The sequence below is a fragment of the Aquarana catesbeiana genome, linkage group LG10 (assembly GCF_042186555.1).
Source record: "Aquarana catesbeiana isolate 2022-GZ linkage group LG10, ASM4218655v1, whole genome shotgun sequence".
In the NCBI taxonomy this organism is placed as follows: Eukaryota; Metazoa; Chordata; class Amphibia; order Anura; family Ranidae; genus Aquarana; species Aquarana catesbeiana.
This window is the reverse complement of record NC_133333.1, coordinates 52,464,131-52,491,689: the sequence shown is the minus strand read 5'-3', so window position 1 is coordinate 52,491,689 and position 27,559 is coordinate 52,464,131. Positions and strand designations below refer to the sequence as shown.

The 27,559-nt window shown below is 43.0% G+C and overlaps 1 protein-coding gene across 3 annotated transcripts in view; it reads right to left on the bottom strand.

Moving 5' to 3' along the window:
• The window catches only part of SCAF1 (SR-related CTD associated factor 1), a 55,339-nt gene extending 28,723 nt beyond the window's left edge, over positions 1 to 26,616 (bottom strand). The window contains exons 1-5 of one of the 3 annotated variants that reach the window (XM_073602173.1): positions 26,331 to 26,616; positions 23,480 to 23,676; positions 22,591 to 22,645; positions 9,042 to 9,151; positions 3,900 to 4,030 (exon numbers count right to left, since the gene is read on the bottom strand). In XM_073602173.1, the coding sequence (XP_073458274.1) occupies positions 3,900 to 4,030; positions 9,042 to 9,151; positions 22,591 to 22,645; positions 23,480 to 23,653 (470 nt within the window). In that variant the 5' untranslated portion in view covers positions 23,654 to 23,676; positions 26,331 to 26,616. The remainder of the gene's footprint in view (positions 1 to 3,899; positions 4,031 to 9,041; positions 9,152 to 22,590; positions 22,646 to 23,479; positions 23,677 to 26,330) is intronic. The other 2 variants (XM_073602174.1, XM_073602175.1) reach the window with 2 other exon arrangements.
• Positions 26,617 to 27,559: the final 943 nt, after the last annotated feature.

The following is a 27,559-nucleotide window of genomic DNA, read 5'->3' as shown; positions in this document are numbered from 1 at the left end:
ATAATACGTGACGCGTGAACGAGGCGCAAGACAAAACAATAATTTCCTAACAAATGCATAAGTGGATATACAGTTAGGGAAAAAAGTATCCGATCCCCTGCTGATTTTGTACATTTGCGCACTGACAAAAATGATCAGGTCTATAAAATTTATTGGTAGGTTTATTTTAACAATGACAGACAGAATAACAAACAAATCCAGAAAAACACCATTTCAAAAAAGTTATAAATTGATTTGCATTTTAATGAGTGAAATAAATATTTGATTCCCTATCAATCAGCAAGATTTCTGGCTCCAAGGTGTCTTCTATACATGTATACATGTAACAAGCTGAGATTAGGACCCTTTTTTTTTGTAATTCCTTTATTTATTGAACCAGAAGTTGCATTATGCATATAAAAAAAAAAAAAAAAAAAGAAGAAGGAGTGCTGCAAAAATACAATTACATCGGTATATTGGCAACATATACGGCATCAGAGCTACACAGTCAGCTCAAACAAAACAGAGCATGCACAAGAAAAAAAAAAAAAGGGGACCAATTTTAAGTTGGGCAGGTAAGAGACATATCAGAGAAAGCACAAGGGAGAATATCTCCAGGATTCCCAACATATAGAGCAGGGATATACAATTAGCAAACCTCCAGCTGTTGCAAAACTACAAGTTCGATGAGACATAGCAAGACTCTGACAGCCACAAGCATGACACCCAGAGGCAGAGAAATTATGGGACTTGTAGTTTTGCAACAGCTGGAGGTCCGCTAATTGCATATCCCTGATATAGAGGATAGCCCTTTCTTAGTGATGCAACCTTGTGGGAAATATAATGAGAAAGTACCAGGGTTAGGAGAGGACACCGGTGGCTAGTAAATCCCAATAAAGACGTAGAGTACAAACATTCGAATCAAGTGCACAATAACAGCAAAGAACTGCATGGAAAAGATTCCAAGCTGACTGAAAGGGTATATTAAAGGGGAAAAAACAGAAGAATGTAGGGGAATAGATAGGAAAGGACAAATTAAAAAAAAAAAAAAAAAAAAAAAAAACACAAAAACACACACACACACACACACACACACACACCATAGGGAGACAGGGCAGAAGCCCAAAGCAAGAGGGAAAAAGACATTAAAGACGAAAAAGACATTAAAGACCAGAAAAGCAAGTCAGGATCTTATAACCGGTCTACTGGACCTTGGTGGCCACGGAGGACTTTCTCTTTTTGTGACTCGGTAAACTGTATAGCAAGGTCGGATTCCCACCAAGAAATGTAGGAGGGGGTGAAGTTCATCTCTGGTCATATCAGGGCAGTGTAAATAGTAGAAAGGCTGTGTCGAATCGGTTCCCTCCTATGACAAATACTCTCCAACTCTATAAGCCGACAAGAGATGCCTGGGGAATGGGAACATTGGCGGATAGGAGCACTCCCTTAAAGATAGTGCTCCTAATCCCAGCTTGTTACCCGTATAAAAGACACCTGTCCAAAGAAACAATCAAATCAGATTCAAATCTCTCCACCATGGCCAGACTAAAGAGCTGGCCAAGCATGTCAGAGACAAGATTGTAGACCTACACAAAGCTGGAATAGACTACAGGACCTTAGCCAAGCAGCTTGGTGAGAGGGTGACAACAGTTGGTGCAATTATTCGCAAATGGAATAAACACAAAATAACTGTCAATCTCCCTCGGTCTGGGGCTCCATGCAAGATCTGACCTTGTGGAGTTTCAATGATCATGAGAACGGTGAGGAATCAGCCCAGAACTACATGGGAGAATCTTGTCAATAATCTTAAGGCAGCTGGGACAATAGTCACCAAGAAAACAATTGGTAACACTACGCCGTGAAGGACTGAACTCTTGCATTGCCAGCAAGGTCTCCCTGCTCAAGAAAGCACATGTACAGGCCCATCTGAAGTTTGCTAATGAACATCTGAATGATTCAGAGGAGAACTTGATGAAAGTATTCTGGTCAGATGACACCAAAAATCGAGCTCTTTGGCATCAACTTAACTCACTGTGTGAGGAGGAAGAGGAGGAATGCTCCCTATGACCCCAAGAACACCTTCCGCACCGTCAAACATGGAGGTGCTAAGGGGACAGGACAACTTAGACTTGAGTCTTTTTTAAACCTCACCGCATCAAAGGAACGATGGACGGTGCCATGTAACGTCAAATCTTGGGCGAGAACCTCCTTCCCTCAGCCAGGGCATCGAAAATGGGTCGTGGATGGGTATTCCAGCTTGACAATGACCCAAAACACACGCCAAGGCAACAAAGCAGTGGCTCAAGAAGCACATTAAGAGCCTGGAGTGGCCCAGCCAGTCTCCAGACCTTAATCCCAAAGAAAATATGTGGAGGGAGCTGAAGGTTCGAGTTACTAAACGTCAACCTCGAAACCTTAATGACTAGGAGAGAATCTGCAAAGAGGAGTGGGTTAAAACCCCTCCTGAGATGTGTGCAAACCTGGTGGCCAACTACAAGAAACTTCTGACCTCTGATTGCCAACAAGAGTTTTGCCACCAAGTCATGTTTTTTTGAAGGGGTCAAATACATATTTCATTCATTAAATAATGTGCTAGTATGCAATGCAGGATTTTTGATTTTTTTTTTTACCACCAGCGGTTTACAACCGCTTTAAGTTTAGCCTAGAAGAAAAGAAATCGAGCCATTTCAGAACAGAAAACACTGATGTTCACACCGGTGTGTCTGCCTAGCTAATTAAAAAAATAAATAAATAAAATTAGAAACTTTAAAGACTGTATTCAATCTACTCCACTGCACTGTGGCGTGTTATCAATCATGTGTTTATGTGCTTTGCAGCAAAGGTAACCCAATAATTTTGCATGGACTGTTGCACAACAATTCAGGCAATAATGTTCCTGCAGCACTCTTTTCATCACAGCAGCACAATGCAGATCACATTTGTGCATTGTGGTGCACTGCGCTTACTGGTGTATCAATGAAATGTATTGCAATTCCCTGTGTACCATCTGTTATCATGCATTGCAATAATGCACTGTGTTACATGTTCTAAGTGGCCACTGTGATGGGTCGGTCTGTGATGTAAAAGGGGGACTGAGGACACCTCTTTACATGAGGACACTGATGTAAGGGCTTGCTCACACACAAGTGATTGCTGCTTTTCTGCAATAGAAAAACATAGGTCTCTGGCAAGGGCAATAGAAAACAATTGTGTTCTGTGTGTTCTGTTCACACTGCAATAGCTCCCCTGTAAAAGCATCTTTTTTTTTTTTTTTTTAACTCAGCATATGTGCATGAGGCTTTATACAAGCGCTCCCCCACTGATCCTTCCTCTAACACAGTGAGCCAGTGTGCCTAGTGACCCCATCGCTGCTCCCCCTGGTCTCCAATACCACTGATTTTAGAGCTGGCTACAAGGGACCTAGGAGCAGTGAGGTAGCGTAGACAATGCAAATATAAGAAGCACCCCTTTGAAAAGACAGTTTGCATGGGCAAGGTGACATTGCCTCCTAGCCAACACATATTGATGTTTTAGAGCAGTTGAAAATTAGACCAGTTTAGGTTTCCAACTGATCAAACTGTATTCAGCCTGTTGATTCTAAAATGTATTGATTGGTCAGAGCACTTCAGCAAAATGCAGTGTAAGCTATATAGGAAAGCCAGTTAACATGATTTTCCATTCCTGCTAGAGCTCCAGTATATTTCCCATACAAGAAAAAGACATCATTGCACAATCATCAATTAGTTTCTAAACCAATGGAATAGACATGGGGGGGTAAAAAAACAGTAAACGCCCTGTTACTTGGAGCAGGTGCATTGTGCATATAGAAGGTAGGAAAGACGACCATGAAAACAAGTTTCCACAGCTATTAAACATCACAAATAAAAAAAAAAAAATAAAAAAAGTAAAATTATACTTACTACAAGTCTTCAAAATCTAGACTTTCTTCCACAAAGTGGGGAAGGCGAGACCCTGGTGTAGTTGTATTGTACACCTTTTCTATATACTCTAAAGCACTTGCAAAGTTAAACAAATCAGAAGCTTCCGGAATCTATAAAACAAAAAGAAAAAATTCCAATCACTAAGGGTACATTAAATTTGCACTTGCATTTAGAGGTGAATTTTTGCGTAGGCATGTTGACATGCATTTTCATGCACGTTTGCACAACATTCCTGAATCTAAGGGGGGATTCACACATAGTGCAGTGACAGACATTATACTGCATTGTAAAACACTTGTTACTGCAAGGACACACAGAAAATTGTTTTGTGTGTGTCACATTCACACTGCAAAGTAGCACAGAGCTGCGCTACAATGCAGACAGGATTCATGTGGTTGCAGCACACTGTACAGAACCGCATGGCACTGTACAGCAGCGCATGGCAGCGCAGCTCATCGCGCTGCTGTAAAGCACCATGAATGAAGTGCTCTTCAAATAAAGTTTGAACAAAAAAAAAAAAAAAAAAAAAAGAAGGGGGAGCTGCATGATATGCTGAATTGCACACCACACTGCCCCCTACCGCAGTCGGGATAAGTCAGCTGCCAGAGAGGTAAAGCACTCCAGCAGCTATCCGTTATAGTGTCTATTTGCTCTAAAATTTGGAGTGGGTAGGATTAACGTTGACTAAGGTTTGTTAATACCTCTTATCAAAATGCACAAGTGGAGCTTACAGAAATATGTCTGGGTAACAGTAGAAAAAAACAAAAACAAAAAAAAAACATAATATTCTACACATCAGTAGTTCTGCACTAACCACTACTACTCATCAGCCTGTGGCCAACCATGCACAAGACAATTTCTTCATATAGGGGACACAGCCTGGCTAGCAGTAGAAGTGCCCAGTGTGAGATTTTAAAATGTTGCTGAGATACATCACCCTATTAAATTGAAGACATATTGTATTTTATGTTTCTTTTCAAACCCTTAAAAGCTGGGGTTTTGGCACTCTCCTTGCCTGCTGTAGGTTACTGCGCAACAAGCCACAATTACCTGCCTACAGAGGTCTATAGGGATTATCCTGGAAAAGATAAAACAATAAATAAAAAGACCAAAGGCTGCACAGAGAGCAGATTTCCTGGGTCGAAAGAACAAACAATTATTCTACTGACTCATAATCCTCCAATTCATTCTTAGAGTTAAAAGGAGACTTACAGTCAAAGCTCGTTTTGCTGTACTTCTCATGTGGATCACAGAAGTGCAATTAGTTTTGCACTCTTGTGACACGTTTTCAGCAGATAGCGGCTGGCTGAAGTCCGCTGTCTGCCGACGTCACAGAACCGGTCCAGGCCCAGGCAAGATCACAACACTGGAGTCGGGATCCGCCCACATGCCTGGACCGGCAACCTGGCTCAGCCTCTCAGCGAGTCGCTGAGAGGCTGAGTCGACCACTCCCTCCACAGCCCAGCACTCCAGTGAGCGAGAAGGGGGTAGAGCAGAGTAACAGTCAGAAGCTTTCTGACCCTGGGAGCTGTGAAAACTGAGCGATCTTCAGTGTTAATTTGCTCGGTTCCCAGTGTTATGGCCAGCCGGGAACCAATGCTGCATTCACCTAGGGAAGTATAAATAATTTTAAAAAATTTAAATTAAAAAAAAAAAAACATACTTCTCCTTATATCTGTACTTCTCCCATACTATGGGTTCTCTTTACAGAATGGACCATAAGCAGCCAGAATGTATCGTCCATGCATGCCTCTCCTGCTCCGTCAGCTGCCAAGCTGTTATACTTGCATTGGCTGCTTATGGTCTTTCCTGTTTAAGAGAACCCCTTGATTTGGTTCGCATGGGTAAAGTAAAGGTTCACTTTAAAGTCTTTTTAAAGTGGTTCTAAAGGGAGGAGGTTTTTACACCTTAGGTAAAAACCTTCTGGGTGCAGCTTCCCCCCAGCTCCCCCTCATGCTTGCCTGAGCCCCATCTTGATCCAGCGATCTGCATAAGAGCAGCAGCTCTCCTGGGTATCTCTCTCCTCATTGGCTCACACAGAAGCGGGAGCCATTGGCAGCCAGTGTGTCAATAAGGAGAGAGTGAATAAAGAATGTCCATTCACAGGAGAACAGCTCAAGAGCGAGCCTGCTTGAGTGCCCCCATAGCAAGAGGCTTGCTATTGGGGACACTCGGCAAGGGGGAGGAGCCAGGACCCGAGAAGAGGAGCATTGGAGCTGCTTTGTGCAAAACCATTACACAGAGCAGGCAAGTATAATATTTTTTTTTTTTTTTTAAATAAACACACAACCTTTAAAATCACTTTAAGGATAAGAATACTTTCAAATGTAGCCACTTTTTGCTAGAGGCGCAGACAGCATAACCGACTGCACAGTAAATGAAACGAATGTCAAAATTCTCAGTTTCTGCAGAGACATGGGAAATGTTACATACATGCTGTGCAATGTTATTAGTGGCTTTTACAAAAAAAAAAAGTTTTAATTTTTTGCAGTACAATCAAAGTGTAGCCAGTAATCACACGCAATACGAAAAATGAACAGTAGGAGATAAGACTGTGGGGGCTCAAATCAGGCTTTCAGAGCAGAAACTTCACCCTGTAATTGAGTTTCTGCCCTAAAGCTGTTCCCCAGCCACATAATAAAAACCCAGATATCCACTGATTGGTTTCTTTGAAGAGAATCAGTCATGAGCAAAATGTGGAGGCTGCCAAATCCGAGTTCACCTCTTGAAAGTACAAGATTTACAAGTCACTGATCCAGGACAGGTATGCAGATGAGGACTTTCCTGACCTGCATTATTGTTCTGAGTCATTGTCCGTAAAAGTATTAAAGTCTGTGAGCTAGTAAACAGGAAGGTAACTAGTAACATACAGAAGTTGGACAACAAAAACAGACCCATATATTTGCAAAAATGTATTACTTCCTGGATGACATTAACAGTATCTTGAAAAGCTTTTAATTGTTTCCTGCATTTTCTTTATAATGTGATCAATTATTCCCTACAGTATCCATCCTTTAAAGGGCAACTACCCTTTGGTGAAGTTGTCTTCTAATAAAGCCTACCATTCCCTGACCGCAGGCAGCCTGGGCTTATATTTACCCTTCAGCTACAATCCAGTATCTTATTGCCAACCCAGGTGGCTTCAGTTCATTCTGCACATGCATGCAGTGGCCCATTCATGTCTATGTGCAGCTATACTCATGCTGGCCTCCATTGGTTGCACAGAATACAACTATCTCCATAGGAATGAATGTTGGATGTAAAGCGCTGGATGTACACATATATGTGGCAGCTTGGCATTACCACTTGCAGTCCAGCATTTGTATATATACACATCCTGGACAGCAAGTGGTTATACCAGGATCATGGCTACCGCCATGATCCTGCTGCGGTTTTCTTTTTTATAGTAGAGACAGCAAATCGCCTCAGCTATCATTCCTGGGCTCTTGCTTGGGACTGCTGGAAGCAGATAGAGTAAATCTGGTCCCCAATCTCCTCTGATGAATGAAGGCAGAAGCGACAATTTGTCACCTGTGGTTTCAGAGCTTTCCCTAGCTGTTAGCAGCTGATCCAACAGATCTGTGTTTGCGCAGCTGTCTTGGAGGGCAGGGGAGGCATCAGGGGTCTAATAGACCCCAGGTGTTAAAAAAAAAAAAAAATGAATACCTCACACTGCTCAATCCCACCACTTGGGGATTTATTCATCCAAACGCCGGATACACATATGTGGCAGCTATTAGGGTTGCAACTAACGATTATTTTCAAAATCGATTAGTTGGCAGATTATTGTTTTGATTAATCTGTTAATAATCTTAAAAAAAAAAAGTGTGGTGTATAATTTATAATGTAAAGTTTTAAAAAAGGCAATTTATTCTTAAACATCTCTATGCAGTGGTAAATACAAATAACTATATGGTTAGGGAGCAAAATCTCTAATCCACTCTGAGAATAACAGACAGAAGAGATATACTGTATATACTATTGGAGGAGATATATACTGTATATACTGTTAGAAGTTGAATCTGGTAAATATCAGACTCAGATCAATTTTTTTTTTTTTTTAAGAAAAAAAAAAAGTTATAGACTGTTTTGCAGATTTTCAGACAGTACTGTAATATACTATATGCTGGCCATACAAACAAACAAAGACAAGGTCTTCCTAAAAAAAAAAAAAAAAAAAAAAAAAAGGTAATGTTAAGAACGTTCGTTCGATTTTCTAATTGTTAGTTGGGTCCAACGATTGGTAATCGCTACGTTTCATAATTGATTAGTTGTCGATTAATTGTTTCGGCCCTAGGCAGCTTAGTATTAACCACTTGTCGTTCAGCTTATGTACATATTAGTCCTGGACAGCAAGTGATTATACCAGGATCAGAACTGCAGCCATGATCCTGGTACTATTTTTTGAGTCGGTGGCTGCTTCCGTCCCTGGGCCCTCCCATTGCACCGGAGAGCTCGAGACCGCTGTAAGCAGTCAGGTTGGACAGAAAATCTGTTCCCCAATCTCCTCTAATGAATACAGTCAGAAGTGACAAAGATTTTGTCATCTCCAGTTTCAGGGATGCCTTTGCCTAGCTCTTCACTATGACTTGTGAGGCACCTGATGATGATGATATAAGGTTGGTAGGACCAGACCCAGCTTATGTCAGTGACCCAGAAGGCCAACACTGGGTTCGCTGGCCAGGTTAGTATGTGAATTGTGCACATCGCCAAAAAAAAACAAAAAAAAAAAAAACCATGGGGTAGGGAGGATGAAATGCAATCTAGCTACTTCAGCAAATCAGCTTACAATGTATCATTTACACCTCTCACCTCCTCACCATATATTCAGCATCACCACAATTGTCAGATAGCACAGGACTTCTTCCCAACAAGCGGTAATGCCAACTCAGGGAATAGCAGAGTGATCCGACTAGCAGAGATGTGCGTTTCGCAAGAATGGCTGACAGAATTTGACAGAATTTACAAATCCTATGTCAGATAAGAGGGTACATATATATGTATTTCAAAAGGGTATTTAGACATGTGTCTAGAATGAATCCTGAATCTATGAAGGCGTTGATCATACAATAAAATTGCAGGGAATATTAGAAATTGTCACCAAAATGAAGACATGCATACATTGTTCTCATTCTCCACACTTAGATGTTTAGCTTCTTCTGCATCTGCAAGCCTTTTCACTTGTTTCTTTTTACATGTCTTTTTCAGCTTAGGACATTTTGGTTTGGGATCTAAAACAGAAGAAGAAAAATATAATGTATACAGGAGATACAAGGATATTCATGTCCCCTTTGCCCACCATTTACCATTCCTGATATAAATTAAATGAAAAGAAGGTGACCCAAACAACTGAGCTCAGCCCGACCCACTAAAACACATCCAAGTAATAAGCAAAGTCCATTTTACATCAGCATCATTCAAAAGTAGACTTTTTCTATTCAAACTTTGATTTTACACACATTTCTCTGCTGTTCACACGGTGATTCTAGCCAGTAGGTTTGCAGGCTTTATAGTGTCAGTAGCGTTGCTCAACAATGCAGCATACACCTTACAATGGGGAGCTATTCGGGAGTAAATCCTAGTACACACTCTTTTTTTTTTCATTCAACCCAGCAGGGCTGAACGAAAAAAAAACTGACAGCTCCGGAGGAGCCGCTGTACTAACTATCCAATGTTAGTACAGCGACCTCCCCTGCTGAGCTACTGTGTTCTGACTTGGGGATCCCCCCCACCAGAACACTATGGTCATTGGGAGCCAATTGGCAGACCTTTTTCGGTCATGCCCCATCGACAGAAGCCGGGCCACATGTTGACCAGTTTCTATTGAGCCGGCCAATGCCGCCCGACAGTCAGCCTGTGTGTATAAGGCTTAAGAGGACTCTGCTAAAATCATAGCAATCAAACATCACAGTTTGTTTCCATTTCAGAATTATGCACCATGGTACAAAGTCTTCACTTTCAATTTGTATGCAATCAGGTAGGCCCTTGCATTACATAGCTGTAATGTAAAGTAAATGTAAAGTAAATTGAACACCACAAATTGTATAGTGTGTATCCACCTTTAAGCAGGTGACTGCCATAGTTCTTGATAAAGCAATTCAGCTTCCGATGTCACCTCTCTGCCTCCGCACTCTAGACACTCAATCAGTCTAATCACTTCTTACCAGTGAGCATGAGCAAATCTAGGAAGAAGGAAACTGTAAAGCTAAACCAGATAGTAGGAGTAGCCTTACTAAATAGAATATGTGCTTGACTTACGAGAATAGCTGGTCAAAATGAAAAAATTCCTCGGCAGGTAAAAACACATGTATATCAACTTTTAGAGTAAAGCCTCAAAGAGCGGCACAATTAATCATTAAAAAAATCGTGATCTCGATTCAACCCCACTGACATCTCTGTTGCAGAGTTTGCCGATTCTTTCATATAACAAGTGGAGAGACTTTTCTGCTCACTCAGCTGTCAAAATAAAACATCTGGGCAGTCTGCCAAGTTTTTAAAAAGAAACATTGTATAACTCTTCCTTCTTAGATCAAAGGGAAACTTCTGTGTGTAAAGAAAAAAATCTGGGCAGTCTGCCAAGTTTTTAAACAACTGTAAATGCAGGAAGTTTAACCACTTAAAGTCTAAGGCCTCTTTCACACGAGGGATCCCTATGTCCATTTTTCATCCTTCCGTTTTCGGATGAAAAACGGACATACATGTATCCCTATGGAGCGTCGGATGTCAGCGGTGACATGACCGCTGACATCCGACCCGCTCCGAAAAGTGTAACGGAGGAAAATCCTACTTTTCCATCCGTTTTCGGATCGGATGACCGCGGACACTACGGTCCGTCATCACCCTATCCCCCATAGGGGAGAGCGGCGCTCTGACAGGTCCATCGCTGCACAGTGTGCAGCGATGGACCTGTCATCTTTCTGCTCAGCGGGGATCGGCGGAGCGATCCCCGCTGAGCAAGCGGGTGTTCACGGGGCGGATCATCACTGATCCGCCCCGTGTGAAAGAGCCCTAAATCTTTTTCTGACACTTAAGTTAAAATTAATATTTTTTGCTAGAAAATTACTTGGAACCCCCCTTTCAAACGCAAACTTTTTGGGAAAAAATACACTTCAATGAATAAAAAAAAAAAAAAAAAAACAGTAAAGCTAGCCCAATTTTTTTTGTTTTAATGTGAAAGATGATGTTACGCCGCGAGAATCGTGATCTATCTCCTAAGCAAAAAAATCGTGATTGTCATTTTAGCCAGAATTGTGCAGCTCTAAAGCCTCATGCACGCTGGGCATTAAAAAAAACGCCACTTTCAAGAGCGTCTGACCTTTTCTCAGCCCTCTCAATATTAGCCTGTGTCCTTGCACACAGACATTTGTAGGTGTTAAGAGGCAGAAAAAAAAAAACCCACTGTCAGTGCATTGAGGAGCAGCGTCTTGGCAGAAACAATTCACAACGTGTCATAGTAGGTAAGGTCGAATAAAGACAAAAGTCCATCCAGTTCAACCTGTGTAGGTGTCTGTGTAATTATTTCCTATATCCCAATATGTCATGCTTCTTAAAAAGCACATCTACGAGTCTCTTAAAACTATCAATACTCCCCGTAGTCACCAATAAATGTGGAAGAGAGTTCCACATCCTCATTTCGCAGACAGTGAAGAACCCCCTGCGCAGTTTAAGGTTAAACCGCTTCTCCTCCAATCTCAATGTGTGGCCCCGTGTCCTCCTACACTCCTTGAAACTGAATAATTTTTTTCCTATGCTGGGATCGCCATTGAGGTATTTGTAAATCGCTATCATATCTCCTCTCAAGTGCCTTTTCTCCAGCGAGAAAAAAAAATGTAGTGTTTGCAGTCTTTTCTCGTAATTGAGGTCCTCTAGTCCCCTTATTAGTTTTGATGCCCTTCTTTGGACTCTCCCCAGTTGCAGCACATTCCTTCTGAGGACTGGTTACCAGAACTGGAAAGAATACTGCAGATGTGGTCTAACCAATGTTTTAGAGTGGTAGGATTATAGTCTAAACGTGAAACAGTAGGCACATTTAGCACTTGAGTATTAACTCATTTCAATGACCAGAATAAACGATTATTATTATTATTATTATTATTATTCTGGCCAATGAATTGAGAGCCCAAGCGCTGGTGAGCACCTTTGTAGTTCATCGATTCTTATTGCTCTCAAGTAACTGCCTGCCCATACGAGGTACAGGAAGACAGCTATCTTGAAGGTCTGCAGGAGCCTTGCATTGCAACCATGATTGTGAGTTCAATGCTCTGCAGGCTCTTTAGGGAAAAAAAAAAAAACGTACCTGCAAAAAAATGTGTATTTATTATTTTTTTTTTTACGAAAAGGGGAACTTTAAAGTAAAGCAAAAGTTCTATTACAGAAAAGACCATCAGTGAACAAGCTATAATTACCACATTGTCCCAACTAATATGAATTGTACCAAAAAAGGGTGATCATCAAACTTCACTGCAGTTTTTGGGCAGGATTAACGTACAATGTTAGTCCCAAATTCATTGGAAATACTTCCTTTCGATTTTAAATACAAATATCCTCTTTTGGCATGTAAAGAGTGAAGGTCACAGCTGGGGTCACGGAACACATTTGTCTTACAAAGAGTGAAAAGGATGTCATTTAGGGACAAAAAAGTGAATCTCTGTCATCTTTCCACATTCTCAGTGAGAACAGACACCTGCTCTGTTCAGCTGGTAACACTGGTTACATCCGTTTACTATAAGAGCTCCTTTATGGCCCCAGTATAGTTTAAGAATGGTTTGGTGAATAATTTTTCCTGGTGCTCGCTGCACGACAGGCTGACCATGGAGACAGGCTGGCTTAAAAATACTATTCCCCTATCTGTCATGCGGATTCCAACTACTAGTATTTTCCACATCACTGACCTGGAACAAGGATGCAGATAAGAAGTTGTGGATTCACTATGAATTCCCTGATATTCATATTTGTTCCAGGTGAGTGTCTCCAATTATAATAGCCAGGAAGAGCCAGACACCTCGCATTTCCAGAAGGTCAGGAATGACAGTCTCCTTTTGTCACTCAGTATAGTTTTCCTTAATACCTGTAATACCCTTTCATTTCTCAGCTCTGTGATAGTTGGCTATCAATCATGTAATAGAGTACCCCAATTTAATTTTATATTATTTTTTGAGACAGAGCTTTCTATTGGTGGTATTTAACTACTTACTGACCATCCACAGTACATTTTACATATCAAAAAATTAAAAAAAAGGAACACAAGATACACACCCTATTGAGTAAACTCCACAATGAGTTATTGAAAAATTCTAAAAAAAAAAAATAGCATCAAGTAAAATATGTCCTCCCTGACCCCCACAACACCAAATCCCCCCACCTCCCAGTAGCAGACCTCAATCCTACCTCTACTGACCAGATCCCCTCCCAATCCAATACACTAACTGGTCTAAAACACAACCAGGATGGGAGCTGGTGGAGCCTGACGAAGTTCCGGTGGGCGGAACGAAACATGTAGACGGAAGGATGGGTCCCCACACGTTTTGCTTTTGATTGCAAATTTTTTGGCTATGCTTCACCTGTGGATCAGTTTACCAGCATGAGGGCTATCTGGAATGTTTGGACTCAGTGTCACCTTTGACTGTATCATCAGCAGGGATTGAACCTCAGAAGTGTACCCTACCTAAAGATCAAAGCTCAGAGCAATAGCACCTATAATGGCTGCTGGATTACAGGACTGATTCTGCTGCAGGACTGTGAGTAGCATACGCCATAAAGACCCCAGATGTACATATAGCATCATATCAGCTGCAGTTGATTTCGGGATCAGTTACCCATATATATGGGATCGTCCCCACTCCGCAGGCTGGATCTCATATGACTTTATACCTGGAGAGTCTCCTACTGTCTCACTTTGATGCATGGACTACCTGAGCAATCTCCATTTTTTTGCTCCAAGGTTGACCACAATTTAATCCAGCAGTAATCTTACCATCTCTGATGTGACACTCATCCTAGCTGCTTATATTTTCATGTAGGAATTCATGGACACTCTATTGTGCATAAGTGCCAATATTTTTGTCATCCACTTTAACTCAAAGCTAAGGATTCATGTTGCCAACTCTTTATATTTTCAGCAGGATTTCGTTATATGACCTTGCCAACATTTTCATTGATATCACGGCCCCTGGACTGTTCTTTATCTTTCGGTTGTAACAATATAGGATCTTCTCTGAATCAGAGAGTTTTGGTGTCCCCGAGGATTCCAGCACTCCTTTCACCCATTGAGGTTTTAAAGGAGGGGTGCCGGGCCCTTTGAGGTGGTTTCATTAGCGGCTCTTGTGGTGCAGGTGTTTTATCACAGGGAGAGGGACCCCATTCTGGGAGGATCGTATCTGGAGTGTGTTTTAGACCAGTTAGGGTATTGGATTGGGAGGGGATCTGGTCGGTATAGATAGGATTTGGTGTTATGGGGGCTGGGGTCAGGGAGGAAATTTTTTACTTGATGCTGATTTTTTAGAATTTTTCAATAAATCATTGTGGAGTTTACTAAATAGGGTGTGTATATCGTGTTCCTTTTTTGTTTTTTGATAGACTTGATGTTAGATGATCGCCCCCCTCTTATAATGGGGCGAGTACTCCTCCCAATTCACATTGGTTACAGAGCAAGGTTCCCAGGCCTACTCTTTTTTTGTTTGCAGTACATTTTACAGGCAGGTTGGTTCAGGTACATGTATGTTGTCCAGCCTGTACCGGGTTAGGGGCGCACTGCCTGACTGCTGTGTCCACCGGATGCCGGTACCTGCCCGCCTTAAACAGCAGAGAGATCATGTGATCACTATGCAATCACAATGTCCACAAAGCTATTATGAATGAATTTCATTCATAACAGCTGTGCTTCCTGCAAAATGATGTTTTGATTGGCCCAGGTACCATGAGATAGCCGTGGGCCAATCACAGCACCCTGTAGCATGTGATTAGCTGTAGCCAATCACTAGTAATCACAGCTGTCATAAATGCAACCCGTTCACGACAGATGAAAACACTGCTGTTACCATGATCATCATTGTAACAACAAAGTGTGTAAAATAAAATCCCTGATGACACTGAACTACTCTGATGAGAGTATGTTTAAAAAAAAAAAAAAAACTTTTTTTTTTTTTTTTTCCCAATACTGTCACCAGTATCACTGACCACTGCTACACCAGTCATATGGTGATGCTGTACTGTACTATTATGTAAAAACAAAAAGTGAGCAAAATTATTTCCTAATTTTCTCCAAAATTGTGACAAAAAAAATTGCAACTTCAAAAACTCGCCATGCTTCTTAATAAATTCCTGTCTACTTTCCAAAAAAGGGGTCATTTGAGGGGAATTTATACTGTTCTGGTATTTTAAGGGTCTCAAGAAATGAGATAGGCAGTCAATACATCAGGATTGATCAATTTTAAGATACCGTATTTATCGGCGTATAACACGCACTTTTTTCCCCTTAAAATCAGGGGAAAATCGCGGGTGCGTGTTATACGCCGATCCCCTGCGATCCGGAGCTGCCAGATTTTCAAAATCGCCGACCGCGATTTGAAAATGGCGCCGCCGGCGCCGAAATTCACAGTGCCGGTCCTTGGCTCTTCTCGGCCACTTTCGTCTTCACTCGAGCGCCGCCCGAACCTAGCCGAGTGTACTCGGCTAGGTTCAGATAGCTCCGCTCAGGACTTCGAGTGGAGCCGAAAGTAAACGAGAGCCGCCGAGAAGAGCCGAGGACCGGCTCTGTGTATTTCGGCGCCGGCGGCGCCATTTTCAAATCGCGGTCGGCGATTTTGAAAGACAGGATGGCAGGGTTCCAGGATCACGGGATGCGAGGCTGCACTGGGGAAGGCTGCACTGACATGGCTGCACTGACATGGCTGCACTGGGGAAGGCTGCACTGACATGGCTGCACTGGGGAAGGCTGCACTGACATGGCTGCACTGGGGAAGGCTGCACTGACATGGCTGCACTGACATGGCTGCACTGACAAGGCTGCACTGACAAGGCTGCACTGACAAGGCTGCACTGACAAGGCTGCACTGACAAGGCTGCACTGACAAGGCTGCAATGATGGGCATTTAAATGTAAGTTTTTTTTCCTTCAACTTCCCTCCTAAATTGGGGTGCGTGTTATACGCCGATAAATACGGTATATACCATAGTTTGCAGACGCGATAACTTTCACACAAACCAATTAATATACCTATTGGGATTCTTTTTTTTTTTTAACAAAGACATGTAGAAGAATATATTTTGGCCTAAATTTATAAAGAAATTTGATTTTATTGGATGTGATTACAAAGTGGAAAATATTTTTCAAAGTGATGATTAAATACCACCAAAAGAAAGCTTTAATTGTGTGAAAAAATAGAAAATTTCATTTATGTAAAGTGTTGCATGACAACGGAATTGCCAGTTAAGCCAGGAATGCCAAGAGCACAGTGCTGAATAGCAAAAAATGGCCAGGTCATGAAGGGGGGTTAAAACTTTTGGCACTGAGGTGGTTAATAACAATTGCTTATTTTTTTACTACATAAAAAGGACCAAATATATTGAAACAAAAAAGAAAACCCATTTCCCGTGCTTTCTGTAAAAGAACATTAAAGCAGAACTTAACTCTAAAGGGTAAGTTCCACTTTATGTCCTCCTCCCTCCTACTGTACCATATTTGGCACATTACATTTTTTGTGGGGGGAGCAGGTACCTGCTCCCACTTCCACTCGGATCGCCTACACAATCTACAAGAAATAAATAGCCTGAACTTTAGAGTGACAAAATCTCACCCCTGTCCTGCCCCAACCTAGACACTTTTGTCTACAACAGCTCACTGTCTTCCTCCCTAGACAAGCTTGCCCCCCTCACTACACGCAGAATCAGGTGCCGACCGCTACAACCCTGGCAAACAGACGACACCAAAAGTCTCAGAAAACGTAGCCGCAAGTTCCTGGAAGACTTCAAACAATATAAATCTGCCCTCCTAAAATACTATTCCTGCCTTCACACTCCCAAACAGACCTATTCTATCACACTCATTAAACCGCTTGCCGACCAGCCATCGTCATTATACTGCGACAGGTCGACACGATCCCATGAACCGTCTTAGCTGTACGTCGGTCCCTTTAAGCGGGATAGCAGGCGAGCGCCCGCTGCACTGCAGGGGTGCCGATGTGTGCGGCCAGCCACGCACGATTGCGGGCACAAGAGCTAAAACAGGGACGTGTGTTTGTAAACACACAAATCCCTTTTCTGAGAGGAGAGGAATATTGTGAGTTCCTACTAGCTAGGAACAACGATCAGTCATTTCCTCCAGTCACTCCCACCCCCCTACAGTTAGAACACACACTAGGGAACACAGTTAACCCCTTGATCGCCCCCTAGTGTTAACCCCTTCCCTGCCAGTGACATTTATACAGCAATCAGTGCATTTTTATAGCACTGATCGCTGTATCGCTGTATAAGTGTCAATGGTCCCAAAAACAAGTCAAAAGTGTCTGATGTGTCCACCATAAAGTCACAGTCAAAAAAAAAAAAAAAAAAAAAAAAAAAAAATCGCACTTATATATACACTTATTGCGATTTTTTATTATCAAAAATATGTAGAAGAATACATATAGGCCTAAACTGAGGAAAAAATTGGGGATATTTATCATAGCAAAAAGTACAAAATATGTTTTTTTTTTCAAAATTGTCACTTTTTTGTTTATAGCGCAAAAAATAAAAACCGCAGAGATTATCAAATACCACCAAAAGAAAGCTCTATTTGCGGGGAAAAAAAAGGACGTCAATTTTGCTTGGGTACAGCATCGCACGACCGCGCAATCGTCATTTAAATTGATGCAGTGCCGTTTCGCAAAAAATGGCCTTGTCATTGAGCAGCCAAGTCTTGGTGCTGAAGTGGTTAAAGTGGATGTAAACCCGAAATTATTATTTCTTTTTTTTAATTAAGGCTTGCACTTTGTATAGTATAGGATTTCATGTCATCTGTGCTCAGTCTTGCCACGAAGAGTTAATCTAGCTCTGAGCAATCCTCTTATCTTTTTTCAGCGAGAGAAAAACAGCCAGAGAGAAATAGGAGTCCATTTCTCCCCCTTGCTGTGAGCGACAGGTGATATACATCTCTCAGGCTTGTGCACGAGATAGATATTCTGTGTAGAAAAGATCCTCTCCAGCTCTCCCAGGATTGGCTGCTCCACACCTCAGCATGATTGGGCATGCTGAAGTCATGTGTTGACTTCTGGGTTTTGACTGGATATTAGAGATTATAGCAGAAGTTCAGTGTAAGAAATACACAGGAGAAAATGCATTTTGACAAGGGGAATGTAGAGGTGGGCGGGGAGTCTACCGATAGCACGACTCCACCCACCGAGTTCCGACAACAGACCCACCCACAGAATCTGCCGTTTTTCGGGTCTCATAAACAGACAGAGGGGAGATATTTGATAGATAAGGAAACATGCAGGAGGCATGTATATCCTTATAGATAACCACTATAGCATAAAGGATGAGAGTGGGTTTACATCCACATTAACACCTTCTCATCCAGTCCACGTCAACTCTTCTCTACCTTTAACTCTCTACTCTGTCCTCTACCCTCTAATTCACTCACTACCCAGGAGATCACCAATCACTTCCAAAATAAGATTGAAACAATTCATGAGGAGATCTCTAATGCGCAGAAACCTCCCCCATTCAACACCCCATATCCACAGATGCAATCATTACTTCCCCCATTCAACCCTGCTAGTATTAACGAGGTTGCTAAACTTTTATCTAACACTCATCTAACCACCTGCCCCCTGGATCCTGCTCCCCAAATGCTACGCTCACCTCTGACTCGATTCTACACACTAACTGACATTTTCAACCTCTCCTTCTCTTGTGGCATCTTCCCAAACTCTCTAAAACATGCTCTAGTCGCCCCTATTTTTAAAAAGCCCTCACTGAACCTCACCAATCTTAACAACCTACGCCCCATCTCCTTACTCGCCTTCTCCTCCAAACTTCTTGAAAGACTGGTCTACAACCGACTGAGCGACCATCTGATCATGAACAAACTTCTTGATCCCCTTCAGTCCGGATTTCGCCCTCAAGACTCCACAGAAATTGCTCTCCATAAACTCACAAATGACCTACTAACGGTTAAAACCAACGGACACTATTCTGTACTACTTCTCCTGGACCTCTCTGCTGCCTTTGACACAGTGGACCACCCCCTCCTCCTCAAAAAACTCCTTTGGTCTCCGTGGCTGGTTCTCATCCCACAGCTCCTTCAGTGTCACTTACAAATACTCCCCCCTCTCCTCTTCCTTTCTCTGTCAGGGTGCCCCAAGGTTCTGTTTTTGGACCTCTCCTTTTCTCAATCTATACCACCTCCCTGGGTCAGTTGATTGCCTCCCATGGCTTTCAATATCATCTCTACGCTGATGACACCCAAATCTGTCTCTCCACCCCCCAGCTCTCTACATCTGTCTCCTCACGCATCACCAACTTACTATCAGACATATCGGCCTGGATGTCACATTACTTCCTCAAACTCAACCTATCCAAAACCGAGCTCATGATTATTTCCTCCCCTAGGTGCCACTTCCCCTGTTTTCTCTGTCAATATCATCGGCTCAACTATCAACTTGTCCCCCCGCGCCAAGGTCCTAGGTGTAATCCTGGACTCTGAACTAACCTTTCGGCCCCACATCCTATCGCTATCCAAAATTTGCCGCCTCAACCTCCACAACATCTCCATGATATGCCCCTTCCTAACCAATGTCACCACAAAGCTTCTAATCCACTTCCTGGTTATCTCTCGCCTCGACTACTGCAACTCACTCCTCATTGGTTTACCTCTAAATAGGCTATCCCCACTTCAGTCCATCATGAACGCTGCTGCCAGGCTCATCCACCTCAAAAAACACTCAAGAGTCTGCTATACCCCTGTGCCAACCCCCTTCATTGGCTGTCACTCAACCAACAAATTAAATTCAAGATACTAACAATAACTAACAAAGCCATCCACATCACTAACCTTGTCTCAAAAAAACAACCTAATCGTTCTCTTCGCTCCTCCCAAGACCTCCTGCTCTCTAACTCCCTTGTCACCTCATTCCATGCTTGCCTTCAGGACTTCTCCAGAGCTTCTTCCACCCTCTGGAATGCTCTACCCCAATCTGTGACTTTCTCCTACTTTGTCTACTTTCAGACGATCCCAGAAAAGTCATCTATTCACAGAAGTCTATCTGCCCCCCCCTAACAACTGTACATTTATTTTCTCCATCAGCACATCCCCCACAGTTATTACCTCTTGTATCTCTTGACCTAACCTCTTAGGTTGTAAGCTCTAAGGAGCAGGGCCCTCTGATTCCTACTGTATTAAAGTGCATTTGATTTGCACTGTCTAGCCTCAAGTTGTAAAGTGCTGCGTAAATTATTGGCACTATATAAATCCTGTATAATAATAAATAATTAAATCATTAAAGTGTAATTAAAAGACATTTTTTCATTTAGGATAGAGTGGAGAGGGGTTAGAACCCCTGAAAAGTTTTTCATTGCTCTCCATGACCCCTCTCTATTTGACCTGAGGGGAAATCTTCCAATGGTGACACCCCAGGATTTCCTCTCTTTGGAAGGATTTCCTCTCACTTCTTGTTTGCGCTATGCGAAAGGAAATTAAGGAAAATCTCCCCAATGGGACAAAGATGCCAAAAAAAAAAAAACCTGACAGGGGTATAACCCTCCCTTACTCTATCCAAAATTAAAAAGTAAGTTTTGCCTTCAGTTTTACTTTAACAGCAAAGTACACAAAGGGAAAAATCTGTAAAAGTGTATTATGCTGCCAAGAGCAAAAGAGATACAATTCTCAGACTTGGCAAATGTACAGATGTAGAAGATGCAAGTAAATTTAAACTCAAAGAGAAAATGGTAGTTTACGGAGAAACCAAAGAAATTGTCCACCAAACTGTGCAACTATAAGCACATTGACACTTGCACAAAGGGTAACACCTAGGACTCATTTACACCAGCAGCAAGAACTGCTGTTCCTCCCAACAAGCAATCCATGCTCAAAACCTATTCCAGAAATGCTTGAATTTGATAGGTCGCCTCCTCGCAGTCTGGTTTAACCTCTAGAATGCACTGCATGCAGTTGCAGCACAACCTTCTGGCGCCAGGGGAGGAAGTGGGAGCTGGGTGCCTGTCAAAACTGGGTACGCGCTCCCCCCCCCCCAAAAAAAATGACATGCCAAATGTGGCATGTCAGGGGGTCCCCAGTACTTAAAGTGGAAGTTCCATTTTTAGGTTGTACTACGCTTTAATGATTTTATGCATCACTCCCACTGGCTTACTCCTCTTCATGTGACCAGTGCATCAAAGCTGCTTTGCTGCTCAGTCAGTCTAAGAACTCTGACATCATCACATTTAGGACAACAAGGGCCTACCAACATGTGCAGGGCAGCAGAGGAAAGCGTTGACTGCCAGCAGAATGAGGTATAGGGGTAATATTTGTTCTTATTTCTTTTCCCCCCGAGCCAAACATTTACCCTGCATGGGTTAATTTACATCAGGACTTTAAAGATGAACTCTAGGCTGATATTAACCACACAAAAACGAATGAAGCTCTGTAGTCATTAATATATCATTAACTTTAATCTTGTTTTTCAAGCAGTGCAATTATCTAAATTTGAAGCAGAGCGCAAACTGGGAGAAGGAGAAATAGAACAAGGAGCCAGTCAGCTGTGCTGCAGTGCTCATAAGGAAAGAAGAGTGACAATGTGATGAGCTCATCAGCCTGCTGCTTCTCTTTTCAATGCACAGTCACAGGCTGGGGAAGGGACATTACTTGTGTTACTTAACTGCGGTAAAGAAAAATCAGGTCTCCTGGCCAGACAGGGCAGAGCTGCAAAAACCTAAGAACTGGATGGACAGATATACAAATCCTTTGTGAAACAAAACAACTCCTGCATTTCATCTGTGCATTTAGCCATTTGCCTGAAGTTCAGCTTTAATTGTGGGTGGGAAATATAAAAAACTGAAGAGGGAAGAAAATATAAAATGCCAAGAAGGAAATGACACTGGCGAAAAACATCCTAAGGACCCTAGTGTGGCAATGTAAAAATATTAACCATTGAACTAACATGCCACGCATCCAGACTGTGGGAACATCCTTCTTAAAGAGGAGCTCCAGTCATTTTTGTGTTTATTAAAAGTCAACAGCTACAAAAAGGTGTAGCTAGTGACTTTTAATAAAACACTCACTCACCTGTCCAACGGTCCAGCGATGTGGCCGTCAGAACCCTTGGTTCTCTCCCCGCTGCCGGCATTACAAGTGCGGGCACCCGGCTGTGACAGCTTGCAGCTTCACAGCCAGGTGCGCACTGCGCCTCCTCAATGGTCTGGCAATCTTCTGGGACCTGTGACGACGTGTCCCAGAAGATTGCAGGAAGGGAGGGGGAGAGGAGAATTTCTGCTCGGATCGCCTAGCGGTTACCTGTCAAAACTAGGTACCTGCTCCCCAGCAAAAAATATTACATGTCAAATGTGGCGGGGGGGGGGGGGGGGGGTGGGGGGGGTTGGTGCTTAAAGCGGAACTTCCCCCTCTGGGTGGAGCTCCGCTTTTAAAGTAAAGCGCCAAAAAAGCACATACAACATTTTTTCAAAAAAATGGCATTTACCTGTAACTCTGCACAGCTTCTTCTTGCTCTTACTCACAACTTGCTGTAAAAATTTCTACAATAAGAAAGAAGCAGCAAGGTCAGGAAATTATTATGACTGATGTAGTGTTGTAAGCCTACCTGACTGAAAATAACTTGAATTGATCTTTTGAGTAGGCCCTTGTGCTACATAAATTAGTAAATTTCTTAACTGATCAAATATATAACAAAGGGATCTGTTCATGGTAGAAATCAGCTATAACTGTCTGCTAGATTTTATTAACCATTCAAAAAATTCAGGCTAAGATATGTTTCCTGCAGTGGCCTACTGAGATCTTGATACATAATGGTGCACAGAAAAATCTGTGATTGCAGGAGAGGCCGGTCAAGTGATGTTGACAGGTCAAGCGACAGGGCTTTTCTCCTTTGGCATTTTTTTCAGTCCTTTATTGGAATGAATAGCACCCCCCTTCAGATGACACGTGGTAAGAACACTGCTGTGTATTATAAATGTGTCAGACTGATGCCCACACTGACATTATTCTGATAAAGGGGGAGTTGAGCGCTCTAAACATGTTGGCTTTATCCACTAATCTTCCATGAAGACTCATAAATCTATACTGGACTTATCCTTTTTTTTTTGCTTTTTTGGACTAATCAGGAGACCCATAGGGATACTCTGTATGTTGAAGAGTTGGCTTCTTAGGCTGAAACAAACACCAGTTAATGCTTGCCTTTGGGCCCAGTGCCCCACCAACATGCATTTAGTGTTTTTTTTTAAGCAGTGGTATTGGTCATACAGCTGCTTTATAAATGGGGCCCAAATTCTCATTGTTTACTACTGGTTACACCACATACTGTACACTTGCCCCCTATATATCTTGAGCTCAAAAGCCTAAAGAAGAATTACCAAAAAGATGTCTGGGTTCAGCACTTCTGATGTATCATATTCGGAGGAATCGCTGCAGTGGATTGCTTGTTCATCTTCTGTTTCAGCAACATCCAGTGCCCTATTAGAGTCTGGTGTTGCCTCCTTATCAGCATCCTCCTTGGTTTCTTTTGGTTCCTGGCGGTCTCCTGCCATCACTACAGCCTGGAGTAACAGACCTAACAGAAAAAGAATGGACAAAATCTATTACAACTGTTAAGGGTAATTTAATAAAGCATTCCAGAATACAAAATTTCAATCCAACTTTTGTTCCACTTGATAAAAAGATAGGGATGTCAGTGCTGGTATTATTTATATCAGCTTACAGGCTTATACCAATTGAAAAGAAACAAAATTGAATTCATAGCTGGGCCAAAAAATAAGGTGATAATAAGGGTTTAATAAAGTTGGATGAGATCTGTTATCATTGGTGTGCGATGCCCTGCTTTTCTACTAAGTTTATTGGGCATGGTCAGGCTCTCTTGGGTAAGCACCTGGATTTCCAGAAGGAAAGGAGGGAAACTTCATGTGAGCTTGGAGTGGTTAGAACAAGAGTAGAAGCACAAGGTGAAAAAGGTATGCGGTGACTTGCTGAAATGTTCACTAGGAAAGTTTGGGAGTGCTTCTAAGTATTCTATACATTAAATCCGCTCATAGATCTGCACTTGAGTGCAGTAGACCAGCTACAACAGGGATAGGCAAAAAGTAATGGAAGCCAAAGCAAGCGCACATTATTTTTAGTAGCACCCGGAAGATTGTAAAGCGATATGTGCGCAGGCTCAGACTGGTCTGGTGAAGGAACCTCTGATGGGCCTCTGCTTCCTAAAAATACAGAGCCATTGCCATAGGCTGTAAATGACAGCTCATAAGGCTGTCAGTTATAAAGCCTGACCTGCTCATTAACATTTGTGGCCCGCCAACCTTCATGATGTTTCAGAGGCATGATTGATAGGTTTAGATTTAAGGGACAGTCCTTCTGCCAATACTAGCGTAGGTCTTGTGATGGTACCGGAATTAAGTCTGATGGTGCAAGAACTGTCTAATCTGAGGTGTGACCCGAGGTTCCCATGGTGCAAGAACTGGGTCTGACCCGAGGTTCCCATGGTGCAAGAACTGGGTCTGACCCGAGGTTCCCATGGTGCAAGAACTGGGTCTGACCCGAGGTTCCCATGGTGCAAGAACTGGGTCTGACCCGAGGTTCCCATGGTGCAAGAACTGGGTCTGATCTGAGGTGCGATGGAGGAAATGGGTCTGATCTGAGCTATAATGAAGGAATTAGATCTGGCCTGAGATTTAATATTGCAGAGATTGGGACTAACCTGATTTCTGATGATACAGGAACTGGGGCTGATCTGAGGTTTGATGAAGGATTTGGATCTGGCCTGAGATTTAATATTGTAGGGATTAGGACTAACCTGATGTTCAAATATATAAGGGGTCCCTATAGTGAACTTGGTGTTGAGCTATTCTCTGTACGGTCAACCCAGAGGACAAGGGGTCACTCTTTACGTCTAGAGTAAAAGAGATTTCATCTCCAAATACGGAAAGGTTTCTTCACAGTAAGAGCTGTGAAAATGTGGAATAGACTCCCTCCAGAGGTAGTTCCGGCCAGCTCAGTAGATTGCTTTAAGAAAGGCCTGGATACTTTCCTAAAAGTACATAATATAACTGGGTACTAACATTTATAGGTAAAGTTGATCCAGGATAAATACGATTGCCTCTCGGGGGATCAGGAAGGATTTTTTTTTCCCCTGCTGTTGCAAATTGGAGCATGCTTTGCTGGGGTTTTTTGTCTTCCTCTGGATCAACTGAGGGTATAAAATTGGGTATATTGGATTGTACGATATTTTTTATTTTTTTTTTTTATTGTTTTTAAGGTTGAACTGGATGGACTTGTGTCTTTTTTCAACCTGACTATGTAACTATGATTTCTGATGATGCGGGAACTGGGTCTGATCTGAGGTTTGATGAAGGAATTGGATCTGGCCTGAGATTTAATATTGCAGGGATTGGGACTAACCTGATTTCTGATGATGCGGGAATTGGGTCTGATCTGAGGTTTGATGGTGCAGGAATCGGGGCTGTTCTTATAGAATTTGGGGTGATCTGAGGTTTACTTTGCACTATGATTCATTATCTAATTTTAATAAACGGACACTTTGGCCCCTTTCACATGAGCATCGTCCGGTCCGGTCAGCCGGCGATGGATCTGTTTACAAAGTGGAGCAGATTAAGAATTCCTTTCTGCATTCCCCTCTATGGACCCATCTCAGATCTATGGCCAGCCGACTAAAGACAGCCCTGAGTCCGCTCACACCACCTCCGATCCGTCACATTTAGGCCCAGAAACACCGGGAAGGCCCCAGAACCTCCAATTTTTGATCTTCTGGACCTTCCCATAGACTTAGATGGAGCCTGAGGAATTGTGAAGTGGAGATGATGGTGTGGAAGGGGCTGGTGACCCCAGAGATACAATGTACAACCACCATGGCTGCTCAGAGCAGGGGGACGTCTGATCCTGGGGGGGGGGGGGGAGAGGTGATGACAGACATGACACCCCTAACAGACATTGTATATAAAATAATGATCTATAGTAGGAGATGTCACCTCCTCCATGACACTGGTGTCACCCAAATCTGTAGATTACAATGCAATCCTCAGATCTGCACACAGACCTATATATTGTATATACATACAGCCGCCCCGGATGCGAAGCCCCCTCATCAGCCGGCCATGTCATCTCTATGCAGAGACCCCGGCCCCCCACTATACACGATATAACGGAGATGCGCCATACACACACAGCCGGCTCCCCGGCCTTTCTCTCTCTCACCTCTCCCTCCTCCGCGTCTCCCCTCTCACGGCTGTGTCAGTCAGGCCTTGTAATGGACTTCCCCAGGCGCTCTACAACAATGGCCTTTTTCCCGTCCCCCTAGCGGCCGCCATCTTACCCCGCTGCTCCAGCGGCTCCTAGCAGCCACAAAGCATGCTGGGCCTTGTAGTTCCGTGCCGCACACCTCCGCTGCGTAGTCCGGGAAGCCTCGGCCGCTGGGCGTACTACAGCTCCCACAGGGCACCGCGGCCCTGCGTACGCTACCGGCACACGCACAGGCGAAGGGAATGCCGGGAGGTGTAGTTTGGAGTAGAGGAAGGCAAGGATTGGGTTGCGGCAGGGCGGGGGGCCGGACGTACTGCTGCTCCCACAATGCAGCGCTGTGGGGCGGATGTGAGTCATGGCTCATCATCCGTGATGGCTCAGTCAGGGTTGTAGTGGAGAGGAGAAGGGGTAGGGGGTGTGCTGTGAGGGAATCGAGTCCTAGGCTGGGCATACACGGTGCCATAGTACAATATTCTTTAGATTTACCAAAACTATATAATAGGGAGGCAACCTAAACAATCCAGTCAGACAGGCCTTAGCAGTATAGAGTTGGTAGAGCTAAAGGAGATTGTGTAGTGTATGGCCAGCGAAGATAGCAGGGGCTGATGTGAATGTACAATATATGTAAAATGCTGCATTCATTGTCAGTGCTATATAATTTCCTGTAATAAATAGAATAATAAACAGTGGTGAATGAGCTCAGCATACATCCATGTGAGGCCATTGTTTACCCACATAGAGACGGACAGCTGTTCCATGTATCCAGTCACATTCTTGGTTGCATGGACAGCCACTGCATCCAATTGAATATCCACGACTGTGCACAATGCCAAACACACACTGTCTGTGTTCAGGGCGTTGCAACCACATAGATGTCAAACTGGGAGAAGCAATTGTGTCCATGCAACCACTGCATCCCAACTGTAATGAATGGGACTGGATGCATGGAACACCTGTGCATACCGCTGTGGGTAAACACAACCCTTCCACGGGCCTGGGCTGTAGTACGCCTGGTGACCGAGGCCTTACCAAGCTGTCATACCCACACCCTGGCTTCAGTCCTTTTAGAGTCAATGATTGCATACAGTAAGGGGAAAATAGGATTCGATCCCCTGCTGATTTTGGACATTTGCCCAGTAACTAAGAAATGATCAGTCTATAATTTTGATGGTAGGTTTATTTTA